This window comes from Rattus norvegicus, chromosome 16, assembly GCF_036323735.1.
Source record: "Rattus norvegicus strain BN/NHsdMcwi chromosome 16, GRCr8, whole genome shotgun sequence".
Classification (NCBI taxonomy): Eukaryota; Metazoa; Chordata; class Mammalia; order Rodentia; family Muridae; genus Rattus; species Rattus norvegicus.
The window spans coordinates 83,147,232-83,166,015 of NC_086034.1; the positions used below are offsets into that span (position 1 = coordinate 83,147,232).

Genomic DNA, 18,784 nt, shown 5'->3' on the forward strand with positions numbered 1-18,784 from the left:
GCCTTGACCTGTCCAGCCTTCTACCTGGCACAGACTGGGATATTAAAGCCTTGTTCAGCTTCTTACATTTGGTTCCCTATGCTTTCGTTTCTCTGTGTGATTTCGTGATGAGAAAACCGTGGAGATGTTGGGGCTGCAGAGACAGCTCAGGGTTAGCAGTGTTTGTTGCTCTTGCGGACATTTGGAGTTGGACGCCCAGCATCTGTGTCACAGCTCACAGCTGCCTGGAACTCCAGCTCTGGACGATCAAATGCCCTACAGCCATACTCATCCGTACTTTGTTGTAAAGTGGAGCTAACTTCCTGTCGTAGGGTCACATGCCGACCATCGAGCTCCTGAGGAAGTACCACCTGATGCAGTTCTCAGAAGTGACCAGAGCTGTCAGGTAGGCCCAGGCTTTCACAGTCTTAAGAACAGGAGACTAATAGATTTTGCACACGTTGTCCTGGAAGCCATGTTGACCTCTCTTTCTGTGATTTTGCCCTATGGCCCACGTGGTGTTTCTCCTTGCCCAGTGAGGGCAACCTGCTGCTGCTCAATGAGGCGCTGGCAAAGCACGAGACTTTCTTCATCCGCTGTGGTATCTTCCTCATCCTGGAGAAGCTGAAGATCATCACTTACAGGAACCTCTTCAAGAAAGTGTGCGTGCCTGGGGCGCTCAGTGAGCAAAATGCTGTGTGTAAGCTTGTGGGCCGGTGCTGGAGCCCAGAGCCCATGTCCAAGCTGGAAGGCCACATCGGGCATCTTAGGTGTAAAAGCAGCAGAGACAAGGAGAGCCTCTTTCAACAAGGTGGAAGGACGGCAAGGACTGGCTGAGCTGTTCTCTGAGCTCTACATACACACCTGCATTCTCACACACATATACACACATACACACCCTTCATACACACACACACACACACCCTTCATACACGCACACACCCACACATACACACCCTTCATACACACACACACATCCTTCATACACACACACACACCCTTCATACACACACACATACACACCCTTCATACACGCACACACACACACATACACACCCTTCATACACGCACACACACACACACATACACACCCTTCATACACACACACACACATCCTTCATACACACACACACATACACACACACACACCCTTCATACACACACACATACACACCCTTCATACACACACACACATACACACCCTTCATACACACACACACATCCTTCATACACACACACACACATACACACCTTCATACACACACACACATATATGTACACCCTTCATACACACACATACACACCCTTCATACACACACACACACGAACACACACACACACACACGCACACACACACTCCCCAAAGAAAAGAGAGTGGGCTGCCTTGCAGAGATGATGTAGCCCATTGTAGCCTATGGGGGCAGCATCCTGGCCCTCTTGGGACAGAGGCTGAAGGCTGTGTGACGACATAGCAACAGATTCAATATGAACTTGGGGTGCCTGACACCTGCCTGTCCCCGCTGTGGAACTGCTGTCCTCTTTCCTTTTCTGCCATGGCAGCTGGCTTCTCTTCTCAGCACTGTGTGTGAGGAGTTAGATGGGATAGTTCTTTTCCTGTGTGTGATTAACAGTGGCTCTGGGACACAGAGTCCTGTTTTACAGCTGAAGGCAGTCTATCAGAAATAGTACGGAGGAACAGGGATCATAGGCCATCTCAGAGTTAATTGACTTATGACAAAGTATGATTGAAGATTTAATAACTACTCAGGAGACATCTAAAACATTCTATTCGTACAGTGGCTGCTTACAGTACAAAGCTTATCCACCACCGTGTTGAATAGCTGCTGTTTGTGGGCTGTGTTTTAGGTGTATCTCATCAGGAAGGACTTAAAACATGTGTGAACATTTGCTCACCAAATGACGTCTTTTCCTGTCCTCTGTCCTCTTGTGCCTGTAGTACTGAGTCCTGTTGTTACTCACAGCAGTTTCCTTTCTCTGTAGATATTTGCTACTCAAAACACATCAGCTGTCTCTAGATGCCTTTCTGGTTGCTTTGAAGTTCATGCACGTGGAAGATGTGGACATTGACGAAGTCCAGTGCATTCTGGCCAACTTGATACACATGGTGAGTGAGTCTTGGCCTGCTCTCAGCAGGGCTGTGATATGGTGACAGTGTCACCAGAAGACCTTTTCTATTTATGAGGGCATTTTCTAGTAGAACTGATTTTCCCCCAGTAAATACTATTTAAAGGGCCTCGTGTGGGTCAGTGTAGAGGGGTACAGCCTGTATTAGTGTGCTCTCTGCCACGTGTGTCCCCAGGGAAGGGAGTTTCCATCATCATGACATAGTTGACGTGACTGGGACTCAGAAGTGTAAGCCTCTATCTTTTCTCTGTTTCAGGGTCACATTAAAGGTTATATCTCCCATCAGCATCAGAAACTGGTCGTCAGCAAGCAGAACCCTTTCCCTCCGCTGTCCACGGTGTGCTAAGGCCCAGGCCCTGCAGGTGGAGAGCTCCTTTTGCAGCTGTCCTCTGTAGCTCAAGTCTCCGGGGCTTCCCCAGCCCCCCGAGGCAGCTGCCAGCACCTGAGGGACTCGCCGTGTTCCCATTGTCCTAATCATGCCAGCCTCGCTAAGACCTGGAATTCTTTTTCAGGACGGACAAACAGCCTGCTGCTGGCCTGTGGTGCCTGTGAACTTCTGGGAGGGAAACAGCTATGCTTCCGTTTTATGTTGTTTATGGAGGCTGTCTTTGTAACACTTTGTAGTGTTTTCTTTCTTTCCTTCTTTCTCTCTTCCTTTTTAAGAACAGGTAATCCACATTTATACAGCGGGCGGGCGCCTTCTTGTGTGTTAAGTGATGTATCTATTTTCATATGCGAAATGTCAGCCTTTTGTGAGCTCAAAATGCTTAGTTAACTTGAGGCTTCTTTTTAAAAAGTAGAATTTAGGGGCTGGGGATTTGGCTCAGTGGCAGAGCGCTTGCCTAGGAAGCGCAAGGCCCTGGGTTCGGTCCCCAGCTCCGAAAAAAAGAACAAAAAAAAAAAAAAAAAAGTAGAATTTAGGGGGTGGAGAGGTGGTTCAGTCAAGACAGCTACTGCTGTGCCAGAGGGGGTGTGTTTGTTTCCTAGCATTCACATGGCAGCTCACAGCCATCTAACTCCAGTTCTAGGAATCCATTGCTTTTGGCCTCCATGGGCTCCTGCACATGTATGTACATAAGCTTACTCGGGCAAACGGGCAAATGTAAGCAAATAAGTCTTCTTAAAGAAAAGCAGAATTTAGTCTGATGTAAAATTTTCAGCTCTCTGCTCATTTTCCTATGGTTCTGAAGGCTATGGGACTAAGGCAAGGCCTGACTGTTGGGCTCTGGTCAGGGGCCCTTCTGCGCTACTGTTGCTTGTCCTCGGCCTCTCTTCCTTTTCCTACAGCCTCTGTGCTGCCAGGCCCTCACTCTGCAGCTATGTCCAGCTTAACCCCTTCCAGAAACTCTGTCTCTAGGCAGTTGGCCTGGACAGGGCTTCAGCAAAAGATTCTGGGCACAAAACATCCTGCAGTGCTGGAGACTGCTGCTGCTTTCTCCTTCCTCTTCTTCCTCCTCTTCCTCCTCTTCTTTTTAATAAATAGTTTATTTATTTTATGTGCATTGGTGTTGTCTGCATGTATGTCTGTGTGAGGGAGTCAGATCCTAGAGTTACAGATAAACAGTCTTGTGGATGCTGGGAATTGAACCCAGGTTTCCTGGAAGAGCAGTGGGTGCTCTTAACCACTGAACCATCTCTGCAGCCTCTGATACTCCAACTTCTTTTTTTTTTTTTTTTTTTCCCGGAGCTGGGGACCGAACCCAGGGCCTTGCGCTTCCTAGGCAAGCGCTCTACCACTGAGCTAAATCCCCAACCCGATACTCCAACTTCTTAAGAGTGTATGTTTCCTCTGTGTGTTATTCCATCCATCCATCCATCCATCCATCCATCCATCCATCCATCCATCCATCCATCCATCCATCTATCTTTTTATACAGCCTGGCTGGTCTGGAACTCAGTGTAGACCATGCTTTCTCATGATGTCTTCTCACCCCTGTGTCTCCAGACCAGGTGCTCAGGATTACAAGTGTGTGCACCGTGGGAGGCTTATGTCCCCCTATTTATGAGAAGTGCACCAAGGTGGGAAAGCTAATATTAGTCTCTGCAGCGCTGTTGCAGTCAGAAGCCGCCCCTTGTGCAGACAAGTTCTGATGGAGCTTACGTGTTCTCAAGTGGGGCAGGGCACAGGGCTTCCCCTTATGTGGCTGCTTCATTAGCATCCTCTCGCAGATGACAAAAATCACCCATCCCTGCCGAGAAGCACCAACATCCCCACCATCACTGTGCCGGGAAGCACCAACATCCCAACTTGCCAAATCTTTGCCAGGTCAGACTTTGTAGCTTTTGGTGTCTGCTCCATGTGAAGGGAAATGGTCCTGGGGCTTAGAGGGCAGTTCACTCATGACTGGTGTGGACTGGGACGCACTGGGCTCATTGGGGTGTGCACGCGTGGACAGCTTGTATTCCCCACATGGCCATCTCCAGCAGCTGAAGCTGGGTTCCACAGGAAGCGGTGCCTTGAGTTATGAATTTTACCATTCTCCAGCTGAGAACATTGCCTGTGCCACGTCCCTGGTCATGTCCCATGACCCCAAGACGTACCCTCTGAACCGGTAGCTACGATGTGCAGAGAAGCGTCTGGCATTGAGTATGGCCCCTATCTGGCAGTGCTGATGACCTGTCCAGTGCTGAGCCTGCCCTCCCGTGTCCTCTGAGTCCTCTCTACAGTGTTAACTGTGCAGAGCTACCATGAGAAGCTGACCCAATGAAGTGGCATCCTTGCAACTGTTCAAATATTGGGGTTGCTATGAGCAACCTGGATCCCATCCTTCAGAGTTTAGAAGCCACAGAACCAACTTTTCAGGCTGCTCCACGTAATTTATTAAACAGTGACATCCCAAGTCAGAACCTGAGTGAGATGATGAACAGTTGAACTTGGCAGTAAAGAAGCAATGTGTGCTCATGTGCTGTCTCCACAGTGTGTGCTTGTGTGCTGTCTCCACAGTGTGTGCTCGTGTGCTGTCTCCACAGTGTGTGCTCGTGTGCTGTCCCCACGGTGTGTGCTCGTGTGCTGTCCCCACGGTGTGTGCTCGTGTGCTGTCCCCACGGTGTGTGCTCGTGTGCTGTCCCCACGGTGTGTGCTCGTGTGCTGTCCCCACGGTGTGTGCTCGTGTGCTGTCCCCACGGTGTGTGCTCGTGTGCTGTCCCCACGGTGTGTGCTTGTGTGCTGTCCCCACACTGTGTGCTTGTGTGCTGTCCCCACACTGTGTGCTTGTGTGCTGTCCCCACACTGTGTGCTTGTGTGCTGTCCCCACAGTGTGTGCTTGTGTGCTGTCTCCACAGTGTATACTTGTGTGCTGTCCCCACACTGTGTGCTTGTGTGCTGTCCCCACACTGTGTGCTTGTGTGCTGTCCCCACACTGTGTGCTTGCGTGCTGTCTCCAGTGCCCTGTGTGTGAACTCCAATGTGGCACACAGACCCATACATTGTGGCTAATTTGCATCAACATCAAACACTCACACTTAACCCTTGCCCAAGGATACACTGGTTTGTTCCCTTATACTTGTTTTTGTGAGACAGTGTCTTACTCTGCAGCCCAGTCTGTCTTCAGATTTGGGGTTCCCTACCTCGGCCTCACTTCACCTGGCTTTCCCTCCCCCCTTTAAATGTCATCATGCTATACCTCAGCTATTCCTCTTTGAGATGAGGGTGCCAAGGCCCAGGACACTAGGATCTTCATAAGCACAGCCTCACTGGCCACATGGCTGAGCTGCAGGGCTCCAGCACTCCCGGGAGCTGCTGAGGGCTTCACTCAGTGTCTAGTGCATCCTTGTCAGAAGGTCCACGGCCCTCTTCCAGTATTAAGCCTGCTCGCCTCTTCCTGGCCGTCAGTGGGCCATATCAAATCAGAATGGGGTTACCCTTTTGTCTCCCTGGGAGCTCCGAGAAGCTCCTGTTTCAGAGATGTCTGTTACAGTGTGGTTTGTGACACACCAACTGTGACGTAACCATGTGTGTTCACGGCCTCTCTCCACCTAGCTCCCACTCAGTAACTTAGCTGGTTTACGACAGACACTGATTACTTCACAGTTCCTAATCTTTTTCTCCCCCTGAAGCCCTTTGTTTAGATAAAAATTACCAAGGCAACTTCCTGATGGCTAGCTTTCCCAGGGCCAGAAGATCTGTGCTAGCTGCAAGGACGCAAAGGCAGCAACAGTCTTAGCAGTGTAGACCCTGATCCACTATACTGACATGCCAAGCAGGACGTGCACACTGCTGCCATCGGGGCATGAGTGTTATGGGGTAAATAACTGCTTCCTGGTTGATTTTGAAGCCTCCTCCACAGGGATTCCATGCTTGAAGCTATCATCTTTGTCAAAAGCTTGTGACTGGGGGTGGGTGGGGGGTGTCATAGGCCTAGGGTAGAAGCTGCTAGTGTTACTTTGCTAAATGGTCATGTTAAAAATCACCCTCTAAATGTGTTCATATCCTTAGAGCTGGACTGTTCACAGAAGCTTCTTTTATAATGGGCCGAGATTAATGCAAAGCTGCAAAGTCAGTCAAAGCATTGAGAGTAAGGGGCCAAGTGCTCAGTCCTAAGTGGGACATCTTAATCAACAGGCCGCAACTCTCCCCTTCCCTTGTACCCTCACCTCCGCCTCCACCAGGCTTAGGGAACTTTGTGGAAGGGAATCAGGAAGAGCATACAGTGAGGAATGGCCTGAAGTGCTGTCTTCTGGTCACACAGACTCACAGCAGCTGTGGTGACCTGTTCAAGGCTGCACAAGATCAAGCCAATGGGATTGTGGCATAGATGGGCATCCACTGTCACACTCCTCCCTGGGGAGCTGTTGGCAGTCGAAAGCTGCTGGGGGGGGGGAGGAAAATTACGTTTTTGAGGATGCTCCAGCGGCTGGCCCGTCACCATACACACAAAGATAGCGCTAACTGAACTTAGTGGGTTCTCAGAAAGAAGACATGTAGGAGAGACACATTGAGGGAAATATAAATGGGGTTGGAGAAGGGAAACAGGGTGTGGGTGTGGTCACATTTCATTGTATGCGTGTAAGAAATTCTCAAGAATAAAGAAAAATGTAAAGTCCCAAGGAACGAGAGGCCATCTTCCAGTGGTAACTGTGACAGGATTTGACTGCTTGGCAGCCATCGTAATCTAAGTCATCAGCTACTTCATGATCTGGTTAAACCACATGGAGTATCTCGGGACTGAGGTGAGGAGGAGCATGTGTGATTGCCCTGGTGGTGGCGGCGAGCTTAGGATCCCTGTGAGGAACCAGGTGCCCTTGTGCTGGCGGGTCACCACACTTCCTTCCACCCAAGGCCCCATCACTTCACTGCCCTTCTCACAGCTTGTCCTCGTAGTGACGGTTACATTCAGGATCTGTCCACATTCCTCCCCATCTGTTTGTGTGACCGAAAGCATCGTCAGTGTGCGATCCAGGTCTATGCCATTAAGCATCCAGCCGCTGAGGACACCCTTCGTTCCAGGGATAAGGACATGCTCTGCAAAGTCCCTCTCTGGGACACAGACAGGGAGCGCTGGGATGGGACACTGCAAGGGTTTCTCCAGCTCGAGCAGTGAGACATCGTTCTCCCCCGTCTCCTTGTCGTAACGCATGTGCACGTGGGCGCTCTTGATCCTGATCTGCTGGTCATCATCTGAAACCATGAGCAAACCACCCAGCTTACATTGCTTTGTCTTCAATGGTGAGACAGCCGCCAGGGACTAATTGCTCAGTGAGACCCTGGCGGGGCAGCAGCACCGTTCTTTGGGGACACAAGTGCAGATAACAGAGTGGGCCAAGCCGACTCGTTTCCTGGGCCTCATCACACTGTCCTCTAAAAAAGTCAAATGTTTATTCTGGAACACAGAACTGCACGGGGAATGGGGAGCGGTTAGAAAACAGGAGACGCTGAAAAGAAACAGCTCCAGGGCAGACTGAACGCACTGCTCAGGGTTTCTAGACACATTTGGCTTGTTCAGTTGGGGTCTCAGCTAATAGCTTGTTTCCACGAGTATTTAAGGACAAGCGGTGAGACGCACTCACTTCAAGGCTCGAATTTGCTGTTAAGTACATCCATGGCCGATGCTAGGGCCTTTCCAACGGGGGAAATGATTTAGGGATGGAGAATGGAGCTACAGGTAAGTCTTGAGATGGGACAGGATTACAGCCCAAGATGATAGGAAGTCAGGATTTGAACCCAGCCCCTCTGGCCTTCAGCCAGCCCTCCATGTCCAGGTAGTGGCTCCACTGCTGGGACTTGTCCATGCTAAATGCTACTTAGCACTGGCCTGCTGTGTCCACATTCTACTAGTCATGTCTTGTTTGTCTGTGACACTGGCCTGCTGTGTCCACATTCTACTGGTCATGTCTTGTTTGTCTGTGACACTGGCCTGCTGTGTCCACATTCTACTGGTCATGTCTTGTGTGTCTGTGACACTGGCCTGCTGTGTCCACATTCTACTGGTCATGTCTTGTGTGTCTGTGACACTGGCCTGCTGTGTCCACATTCTACTGGTCATGTCTTGTTTGTCTGTGACACTGGCCTGGTGTGTCCACATTCTACTAGTCATGCCTTGTTTGTCTGTGACACTGGCCTGCTGTATCCACATTCTACTAGTCATGTCTTGTTTGTCTGTGGCACTGGTCTGCTGTGTCCACATTCTACTGGTCATGCCTTGTTTGTCTGTGACACTGGCCTGCTGTATCCACATTCTACTAGTCATGTCTTGTTTGTCTGTGGCACTGGTCTGCTGTGTCCACATTCTACTAATCATGTCTTGTTTGTCTGTGGCACTGGTCTGCTATGTCCACATTCTACTAGTCATGTCTTGTTTGTTTATGGCACTGGTCTGCTGTGTCCACATTCTACTGGTCATGCCTTGTTTGTCTGTGACACTAGCCTGCTGTATCCACATTCTACTAGTCATGTCTTGTGTGTCTATGCTTGCAGTTTACAACCATCTCAGTATTTCTGATGCTGTTTTGTGTCTTTTCCAGTAGGATTTCCAGTAGGATTCATTTCATCCCTCTGTTGGATTGCTTCATTTATGAGCGCTTCACTTATAAAGCTCACAGAAGAGACACTCACCTGCTTTCACACTGAGGTTGCTGTGCAGTAACGAGCACTTCGCTGTTGTCAGCACGAAGTTTTCCTGGAGTAACACGCCAGCACAGAAGTCCTCTCCTTCAGAATTTGTTAATCTGACCTTTCAAAAAAGAAAAAGAAAATGGCTGTGAGGAGCCAATGTGACATCAGGGGGCAGTAAGGCTGGGTGGGTGTCCTGGGCACGTGGGGCAGTCAGTCAGTGTCCACATCCCACTGCCTCTTCCATGGCCATCAGCACTGCTGACGGTGGCCTTGCTGACAGAGTCGAGTAATAGCTGTCAGATTTCCCCTCCCCCTGGAACAAGGGAAACAGATGGGATTGAAGGGCTGGTCACCAGGGATGCTGAAAGTCTATCAGGGGCCAGAGCTTGTGTGACTTCTGAGTTTGCATGGTGCAGAGCAGGATGGATAACTCAGGCAGAGTCCACCGAGTGGCAAGGGAGTGGAGAGCCCTGGGAGACACCATGGTGGGCGGTAGCTGTGGGATGGACAGGATGCTAAGGAGCTCAGGCTCCGCCCCATTGTCAGGAGCCTCGTGCATTTGTTTACGGAGAGAAACTACTTAAGGCCAGGGAAGCTCGTTCCAAAGGGTCAGTGGGACAGTTCAGGGCTCAGGAATGCTGAAAGTAATGTGTTAGACCAGCTGGTTGAAAATGTAGCCAAGCTACATTTGGTATACACAGCAGGGTCCTGTCTCTGTAGGGGAAGCAACTGGCCCTAACCACTGCACCAGCCTTCCCCAGCAAAGCCTACAAGGGAGGTACAATTCCATTAAGCCGTTTCCAGGCATCTTACCATGTTTCAGAGCATCGCTGAAACAAATTGATAGAGCACAAGGCTTTCTGTAGATAATAAGTTATAGCTCACAAGCTCTGCCACCCATTAGTAGTCGCCAGGCAGAAAACCATGATCCGTGTTCCATACTGAGGAGAAAAGTCAACCCAGCTGACTCAGAATGAACTGTTAGGTGGGGCACAATGTAAGAGCGATAAAGCAGCTTTGACTATTCCAGAAACTCAAATAACTAAGTAGAGGGGAAAAACACAAGTTAAAAGGAGGTGATGGACAGACTACAGACTGTGGATTAACAGACTGGATGCGGCAAATGCAAAGACTACTGACCTTGAGGATGACGGTGGACATGATTCAGATTAAGACAGGAGCCTAGAAGCTCACCCAGTCACACTGTGTGCACACACCCACACTGTGTCCACACCCCAGGCCTGTCTGGGGCCATTAACAGTCTGATAAGCATAGTTCTAGATCCTTTTGCAGCAGATGGAGACAGTTATTGAAATCCATAACTGGTCAGACACAGAAGGTGAGCATGGGGTCCCCATACGCACTTGATACATCCTCAGTGCAACCCCTAGCCCTATCCTTTAGACTCAGGGGGATTTGAGGAACGCAGTAGAAGGAATTATAAAATCCGGAGGACCAGGAGGCCTGTTCTGAGGTAACTAGTTCTAGACAAGACAGGGAAACTACACCCAGGAAATAGCACCAGTGTAGCTGCCTAAACAATTCTGCATAATGGCAGCTAGCACGGGTGGAGAAACCTCACAAAGAGCCTACTCCTAAATGAAGAGCAGTCAGTCCATGAGCACTGAGAGAAGAATCTGTTTTCTTCTGGGACCAGCTAATAGGTTATTCCATCCCAAGTGGTCAGCCCTAAACACATGTACATACAAGCAACTTCAGACAGATTTAATAGATACGTGTGTTCCCCAACTCCCTCTCAAATTAATGACCTCTTCCTCTTTAATTATTATTGCAACACACACACACACACACACACACACACACACACACACACACACACACTACTGGGTCCATTTGATGTTGCATATATATGTATATGTATATATATATGAATGAAATAAAATCTGATTTATTTTATATTTACATATATTTGGTATATATTTAGACTGAATTAAGAACATTAAAGCTATTTTTACCTGTTCTTACTTATATCCGTGTGACTACTAGAAATTTCTTCACAGCCTACCTGGTGGGTACTATACCCCCTTTGAGCAGGCTTTTCTATGGAAGGTAATGAAGCAGAGGACCAGGTTGCCATAGAGATACATGAATAGAGTGAAAAATAGGGAAGTCAAGGCCAAGATGGTGGCATAGAACCACAAGGACCAAGCAAGGCCCATGTTGCGGTGACAAAGCAGAGCAAGCAAGAACTTGATTACTGGCCAACTAACTGAAGGGTGACAGTGAGGGGCATGGAACTGATGGACAGGGGGAATCCTATACATTGTTGCCAAGTCGCGAGTGATACCTGGCAAGAGCACTGTCAGGTGAGCAGGCCTCCAGTGCTTAAATTCTAAGTCAGTCAGAAAAGGGGAACAAAGAGAAATGGGCTGAAACATAGTAGCTTTGAGTCCAGGAAGGGGGTGCATCAGGGGCTGCGCTCAGTCAGCCGCCTGCCCTGGTGCTCCACTGTGGCACAAGACATAAAGAGAAAGCCATTGGTCAGACACACATGGTGTATCCTGGTGGATGGAACCAACAGAACTCCTAATGAGGAGCTAATGGTGCAGAGAGCCCAGTTTGCCCTCTGGGAGAGCCAGTGGAGCTCAGGAGAGAGCTTTCCTAACTCACTTAGTAGTTACCTCTTTGGGGCAAGAAAATAGAAACAACAGAATGGAGTTTGTAACAAAACAGAAGCTGTTGCGGAGTGTTATTACCTGCCACGGGAAGCTAGGCCAACTCCGGCAGATGTCGTCTGTCATTTGTGTCCTGATGTGCTGGGAAGTCAGGGCCCCGCATGCACATTTGTCTTCAGTTGTGGGTGACATGGGGGAGAAAAGCAGTATCTTCTGAGCAGACGTGGGGTCCACAGCGGCACTGACCTAAAGTCTCATCTGAGTGCTGGCAGACTCGAGGTCATTGGTGCCCATGGGGAGCAAGGTAAGGCTGAACTGCCTGCTCCCGGGATTACTTATGGGGCAGCTGTGGATAATAAGAGTAACGGGCCTTCTGACACAGAGCACATCCAGCCTATGGTTGCTCTACCGTGGAGGCCAGAACCCGGAGTCAGCAACTACATCCAACTAACTACAGCGCTCCAGCCCCTACTCGTGAGGCAGAGGGTGGGCGACTGCCTACCTCTGAGAACTCACCACTTGGACTGCATGATCTGTGGTCCTCACCCAGCTTGTAGCCCTTGGCACAGCTGCACATGTAGGATGACTGCCCTGGGTGGCAGAAATGCTGGCATCCGTCCGTCCTCTCTAGGTGACATTCATTTTTAGCTGAAAGGGAAGGAGAGGGTCAAACTAGCCATGCTGGTGTGTCAGTCCGTGTCATTGATTCCCGGTGCATGGGTCTGGCTTGCCTGCTCTGCTGTTGCTTGTATGTTACATGTCCAGGGGAAATATAAACACGGTACTACATCTACAGTCCTGACTCTCTCCAGGCCTCATAGAAAGCTTCCCACACTCAAGCGCCCCAGGAGAGCTCGTGGAGACGCAGTGAGGTGGCACCTATGTTTGGCCTCAGGAGGAGTCCCATGCGGGCGTCTTCCACTGCCCTAGCATCTATGTTCCTGGTTGTTTCCTTTCCTAACGCAACAGGTGCTATCTTTAGATGGTTCCTAAGGAACAGAAATGGGACCGAGAGTGGGTCAGAGCCCAGGACAGATGGCTGAGCAGTGGAGGAGGGGCTAAAGTCCTTCAGCACAGTCTAGGTGGACCACTCCCAAAGCATCACCAGGGAGGTGATGGCCTGGGAATCTAGTTGAGAGCAAAGGACCTGTTCTCCACAGAGCTGGCTCTGAGCTGCCAGAAACACTCTTTATTCCCATAGCCACCAATTGTCAGGAATCCATTCTCTTGGCTCCATGACATCATTTGCATGGGTATTATGGGACTGTTCTTAGTCAGGCCTGGTGCTACAGGTCTGTCCATCATAGCTACTTTGATGTCTGAGGGAGGAGGACCATTAGTTCAAAGACTGCCTGGACTATGTAGTAAGTCCCTTTATTTATTTTTTATTTATCTGAATGTTTTGCATATATGCGTGCAGTGCCCACAGAGATCAGAAGGAGGTACCAGACTCCTCCTGGGACTGAGGTTAAAGAAGGTTGAGAGCGGCCCTGTGGGTGCTGGGAATCGAACCTGGAAGAGCAGACAGCCTTTTTAACCCGTGGGCCATCTTTCTAGCCCCATGCATATCAAGTTCAAGGCCAGCCTGGGGAACTTACTCAGACCCTGATCAAAATAGAATGTTAAAAGGCCTGGAGATATTGCCCAGTGGAAGAGAGTTTGCCTGCACATATGGGACCCTAGAATCAATTCCTAAAATTCAAGAAACAAAGGCTATTTATTTATGAAGCTTTGCCTTGCTTTCTCTCTATCTAGAGTATCCCCTGACTGGCATACCAGTCAGACACAGTTGTGTACTGCCCTTCCAGCTTGGATGCCAATTATGGACTAGGGGGAATGGTCAGGAAAGAGGAGAGGAGACCCCTATGCTGTGAAATTTTTCAACAGAGGTAGGGCCAGACAGTAGGGTCACAGGATACGGCCAGGACCTGGGGCATGATTTCCAGGGTGGGGCAGAATAGGGGAACCAAGGAGCCCCCTGAGATGAGTGTATCACGGTTCCTGGGCACCCTCCTGTGCCTGAGCTAGCTGCTGTGACTTCCAAGAAGGCCCCTCGTGGATTGGGAATGGACGGCACCTCACCCATTGCACAAGTCTTGCCCTCATAGCCGGGGGCACACGTGCAGCTGAAACTGCGGATGTGGTCCTTACATGTCCCGTTGTTGAGGCAGGGCTGGGAGATGCACGGAAAGCCACCTACGGAAGAAGGGCCTCTGAGACTGCACTGTGGACTCTGAGCCAGGACCCCGAGCTTCTCCACCAGGGTAGAGGAGGCCATGTTCCAGGCGCTTCCTGTCCCACTGTGCCATGTGACCCCTATGCATCTCTCGACATTACTATCATGCACCCAATCTCCCATTCATTTCAAAGTGTCCTTGAGCTCACCCACCCTACATTCTCCATTAAGCCTTACACCTCTTTCTGCTGACACCCATCCCATGCTCCTCCTGAGGATAGCCTGCAGAGCAGACCCCGAGACAAACATCAGGGTTCCAGCCACAGTTCTCTCATATGGTGCACAGCCAAGGTCTGACCCAACAACTTCTGGCCTACAGCTTGCTCCTTCCCAGAAGTTGGACAAGCTATGAGGTTGGGAGGAAGGAGCAATCCTGTCTGTTGCCTGAGCCCTAGCTGCCTGGGAACCCCCAGATATCAAAACCAGAGGCCTCACTGTGGTCCTCACCAATGTCCTTCCCTGGCAGACACCCTGTCCCTCTCAGGAGCCAGAGGCTTAGAATATGAGTCCATGGGCCTCAGCAGAGACCCATCTCAGAGCTGAAGAGGAAGGAACACAGGCCAGAGAGAGCTGGAAGGGCACTCACCACTGTACTGACTCCAGAACTCATCCTGTGGAAGCAAAAAGTAAGAATGTTACCACATTCTTTCTGTATTCAGTCTACCATGGATGGTGCACTGGCTGGTTCTGTGTGTCAACTTGACTCAAGCTGAAGTTATCACAGAGAAAGGAACCTCCCTTGAGGAAATGCCTCCATGAGGCCCAGCTGTAAGGAATTTTCTCAATTAGTGATCAAGGGGGTACACAACGCATTGTGGGTGGTGCCATCTCTGGGCTGGTGGTCTTGGGTTCTATAAGAGAGCAAGCTGAGCAAGCCAGGGGGAGCAAGCCAGTAAGTAACATCCCTCCATGGCCTCTGCATCAGCTCCTGCTTCCTGACCTGCTTGAGTCCCAGTCCTGACTTCCTTTGGTGATGAACATCGATGTGGAAGTGTAAGCTGAATAAACCCTTTCCTCCCCAGCTTGCTTCTTGGTCATGATGTTTGTGCAGGAATAGAAACCCTGACTAAGACAGATGGACTCAGGGGTGAGAATGCATGGATTTTACTCGCTTGTTGAGATGATGTGGGTTTTTCGTGTATGGTTTCTATTTACACGGAACAGGAGTGGAATACTCTATGGCAGGTTACTGACCATGTCTCACAGGGAGGGGGTGAAGTGCGTGAGCACAGGAAGCTACGCTGTGCCTTGTTTCCGGCCACTTTCCCACCTCACTCTACAGAAATAGATGCATCGTGTCGGTCTGAAATCTTGACTTTGTTTTCCCAATAAGCTGTTATAATTGTGAAGGCTCGTGGGGGTGGGACTAGAGCAGAGGCCTCGTCCAAATGAGCTATTCAGACGCGTGGCATGTCCCCAAACCGTACCTCCTAACGATGTGTGGATGATGTCACAATTGCTGTTCCCCTCACAGATTGGAATTTAGGGCAGGTTACTTAAAAACTTTTCCTTGCTTTCTCTAGATGACAGTTGGGCTGTTCCAGAAGGATCCTCTATAGCCTAGGGGCCTTTAGGAAACTATAATTAAAAATATTTAAACACTCTATAGAAAAGAGGTTAATGTTTTATTCACAAACAGTTTTAAATATTGCTACATTTACATGTGAAACTGTCACAGCTCTGGGAATTGAACCAGGACCTCAGGCAGGACAAGCACTCCACCGGCGTGCCACACCCCGGCCTGGGAAATTGTTATTAAATGCTTTACAACCAAATTCTGAAGTATTTATGTGGAAATAGTCGTCGTTGCTTCAGTTTTGGCTCCCTCTCTCTGCTTGTGGCAGACCTTATGAATAATTAAAAGTGTCGAATTCTTACCCGATTGTCTAGTGTGCATGCATGTGTGAGGAAAGAAGCCACTTATGGATCGTGGGGAATGTGCTCGCTGTGTGTCTGTAAGGGAAAGGTTTCGTCTTCCTAAAATTCCCCTGGCACGTGCAAGCGGCAGAGTGCTTTGGTCGTGGCGTGATGGACAGGTCTCCTCAGCTAGGCAGCCTGACCAGAAGGGAGTGTAGAGAGAGTGGGGTCCTCGGTCCCTGCCATCTCTAGGGCTGGCTTCTCATCTGTGAGGTCAGGCTTGCGCCAACCCCACCATAAGAAAATGGACTAACTGATCCCGAGCCAGCTGTGCCTGAACCGGGCCCCGAGGGCTTTCGTACCGTGCTGGCGTCATTTTCAAACACTTCTCTTGCCTCCTCGAGGTTGCAGATTTCCTCGTAACACTCCCTTTCTAGGTTCCCCTGGAGGAATTCTTCCAGGAGGTAAGAACTGGCCCGCCTCCATCTCAGCAGAATGTTGTTTGCCTCCGAGGCTGGAAGAAACACTGCAGAGAGGCAGGACAGTGTGAGCAGGAGCCCTCTCTCACCCAGGGCCTCAGCCAGCGCATGCTGCTCCCCCCTGGTCAGCAGGGCCTGCTCTGAGCATCCCCAGGACCAACTGCTTACATCTCAGCTGGGCATGTACTTTCCATTGGTTGAGTGAGTGGATGGCCCTTGTAAGATTTGGGCAGACACATTGGCATTTTGTGGATAGAGGATCCAGGCCCAGAGAAGCCATGATCATCTAGGTAAGCGTCCACACAGTAGTAGGAGGACATGGGCAGGAACACCATTGTTTGCTTCAGTGTTATCTACCCTGGTAATTTTAAATCTTGCAACACCTGTGGGCAGACGCACAGCAGGTAAGGGCTTCATGGAGAGTGGAGGGTGTCCATGTGTGAACAAGAAATACAGGAATGCAGGCATTGAGTGGCTTCTCCACAGTAGGAAGGAATCCTGGCCAGGCAGGCAGGCAGACAGACAGACAGCTCTGGGGACCGGGTGTACTAGGGTAGGCTAAGTCGCTCCTTCAGGCACAGCTCAGACCCACACAGTTTTCCTTCCTGCACATTCACAGGATAGAATTGGGCTCTGAGCTCCTCCTACCCTTGCTGCCACTTTGGACACTTAGAGCAGTGGTCTGAGGAGAGGACCGGCTGCCAGGAAGATGCACACAGTTTGGCATTGATGTGGCAACAAGGTTTTGTCCACCTCAGGGACAGTGATGCCATCACAGGGCTTAGAGACACGGTCCTGCTCACCAGGAGCACCTAGCTCACAGTCACTGTCAACAGGATGACGGCAGGTATGCAAGCCATCTTTTTTGGGCGATCTTTTCCCCCAATACCGCTGAGGAAAGTGCCAAGTAGCCCCATTTGGCTAAGATTGTGTAGACGTGGACCACAAGGCTTGGCAGGCTCAACCCAACAACAGTGATTTTCTGAGCAGCTCTGTGCTCAGGCTTGGGTGCGTGTGGAGAGTGGGCAGATAGAACTTGCCCGTGTGGGCTCCACCCTCACAGGAAGTTGGCGTTTAGCAACCGTTCCACATGGAGTGACTGGTGAGGACGAGTGTCAGGCCTGGATGGGGGGAGTGCGGAAGTCAGAGAGAGTGAAGATCAGTGGCCCGGAACCACAACACAGAAGGCCCTGCAGAGTCTCAGAGGGGCCAGGAGTGCCACAGAAGGCTTCGACGCTCCAGGGTAGAGAGAGCGATATGGATCCAGGCTCGGGTTGGCTGCCCCACAGCCTCTGGCACAGAACAAGAACACCCGACATGTACATGGACAGGCTACAGCCTAGCTTTGGCTAAGGTGTTCCCAGCCTGGTCTCGTCCTGCACAACTTAGGCTGTACTTGGCCTGTTAAGGCCCCTGTTCCTCTCAGCAGCTGTTACCACACTGACTTTCAGGAGGGAGAGTGAGAACACGGCTTGTCCTTTCAGACCCCTACAGACAAGATCATCTACAGAAGCATTGAGTGTCCCGAGGATGAGATGGCTAGGTCTGGTGATTCATTCCTGTGGTTCTAGCACGTGGGAAACTGAGGTGGGGGATTGCCAAGAGCTGAAGAGAGCCTGAACTGTAGAAAGTTCCAGACCAGCTTGGACTATAGAAATAAGACTCTGACTTAAGAAAATGTCTTGCCCTGCAGTTACTTGATGTGCCAGAGTGGGTTGGTACCCAGGGGGCCTTTCCCCTTTTCAGAGGAGAAGGGGAAGAGGGGTAGGGGAGGGGCTGTGTGATGGGCGGACTGGGAGGAAGGGGGGGCTGCAATCAGGTTGTAAAGTGAAAGAATAAATAAATTAACCGGGGTGGGGGCGGGGAGAGAAAATGTTCTTTAAAAGAACAAAACAGCAAATGCCTACCTGACAGCTCCACCTGGTGCAGGGCGAGGGTGAGGACGAAGGAGAGAATGAAACCCCGGTGCAGTGAGATGCAGTCAGCCATGCTGACCCAGAGCCTGGCTGGCTCAGGCAGAGCAAAGTCTGCAGGTAACCAAAGTCCAGGGCTTCGGGAAGCACTGTGGTCAATGTGTGCCTTAGTACACATAGAGCGTCTAGATGACCCATGGACCCCGCCCGGCGTTGATGGCTTGCAGAAGAGGCTCCTTCTCACTGTGCTCCCCTCCTGCCTTTATGGTTAGGGAGAGGTAGACACCGAGGGGCCTCTGCATCGGTCGGATCCTTTCCCTGCAAGGCGCCTTCCTGGGTCTGGACACAGCACTGAGTAGGGAGGAGGTTACCACAGGGATGTGTAGTCTTACAAGGGAGGGGGCACATGGAGTGAACAGAGAAGGGGATTTTACAGTGCAAAATCCCATGATGGAGACGGGCAGGTGAGAGGCCTCGGTGAGAGCGCA

The 18,784-nt window shown here is 50.4% G+C and overlaps 2 protein-coding genes across 4 annotated transcripts in view; one reads left to right on the forward strand and one right to left on the reverse strand.

The window, feature by feature from the left end:
• Pcid2 (PCI domain containing 2) overlaps positions 1–3,620 on the forward strand; it is a 25,466-nt gene extending 21,846 nt beyond the window's left edge. For both annotated transcript variants that reach the window (NM_001169144.1, XM_063275578.1), the window contains 4 exons: positions 312–385; positions 516–641; positions 1,981–2,104; positions 2,381–3,620. In NM_001169144.1, the coding sequence (NP_001162615.1) occupies positions 312–385; positions 516–641; positions 1,981–2,104; positions 2,381–2,470 (414 nt within the window). In that variant the 3' untranslated portion in view covers positions 2,471–3,620. The remainder of the gene's footprint in view (positions 1–311; positions 386–515; positions 642–1,980; positions 2,105–2,380) is intronic.
• On the reverse strand, positions 2,873–18,457 carry Proz (protein Z, vitamin K-dependent plasma glycoprotein). Of its 2 annotated transcripts, NM_001309433.1 has the most exons (8): positions 18,291–18,388; positions 16,267–16,430; positions 14,634–14,658; positions 13,894–14,007; positions 12,328–12,459; positions 11,893–11,984; positions 9,176–9,293; positions 4,921–7,741 (listed from the first exon to the last, which is right to left on the reverse strand). In NM_001309433.1, exons 1-8 carry the CDS (start codon positions 18,370–18,372, stop codon positions 7,248–7,250), a joined length of 1,221 nt encoding a protein of 406 aa, NP_001296362.1. In that variant the 5' UTR covers positions 18,373–18,388; the 3' UTR covers positions 4,921–7,247. The 2 variants fall into 2 exon arrangements, with proteins under 2 accessions (XP_017455649.1, NP_001296362.1); XM_017600160.3 differs by lacking the exon at positions 13,894–14,007 and having other exon boundaries at positions 2,873–7,741; positions 18,291–18,457.
• Positions 18,458–18,784: the final 327 nt, after the last annotated feature.

Excerpts from the sequence above, each read along its gene's own strand:
- Proz (NM_001309433.1), bottom strand. The coding sequence starts at position 18,372 with ATGGCTGACTGCATCTCACTGCACCGGGGTTTCATTCTCTCCTTCGTC. Across the intron at positions 11,985-12,327 it reads CAGATCATGCAGTCCAAGTG|ACAAATGTGCATGCGGGGCC; the intron begins GTGAGTTCTCAG and ends CCACAACTGAAG. Across the intron at positions 7,742-9,175 it reads CAACCTCAGTGTGAAAGCAG|ATGATGACCAGCAGATCAGG; the intron begins GTGAGTGTCTCT and ends TCATGGTTTCAG.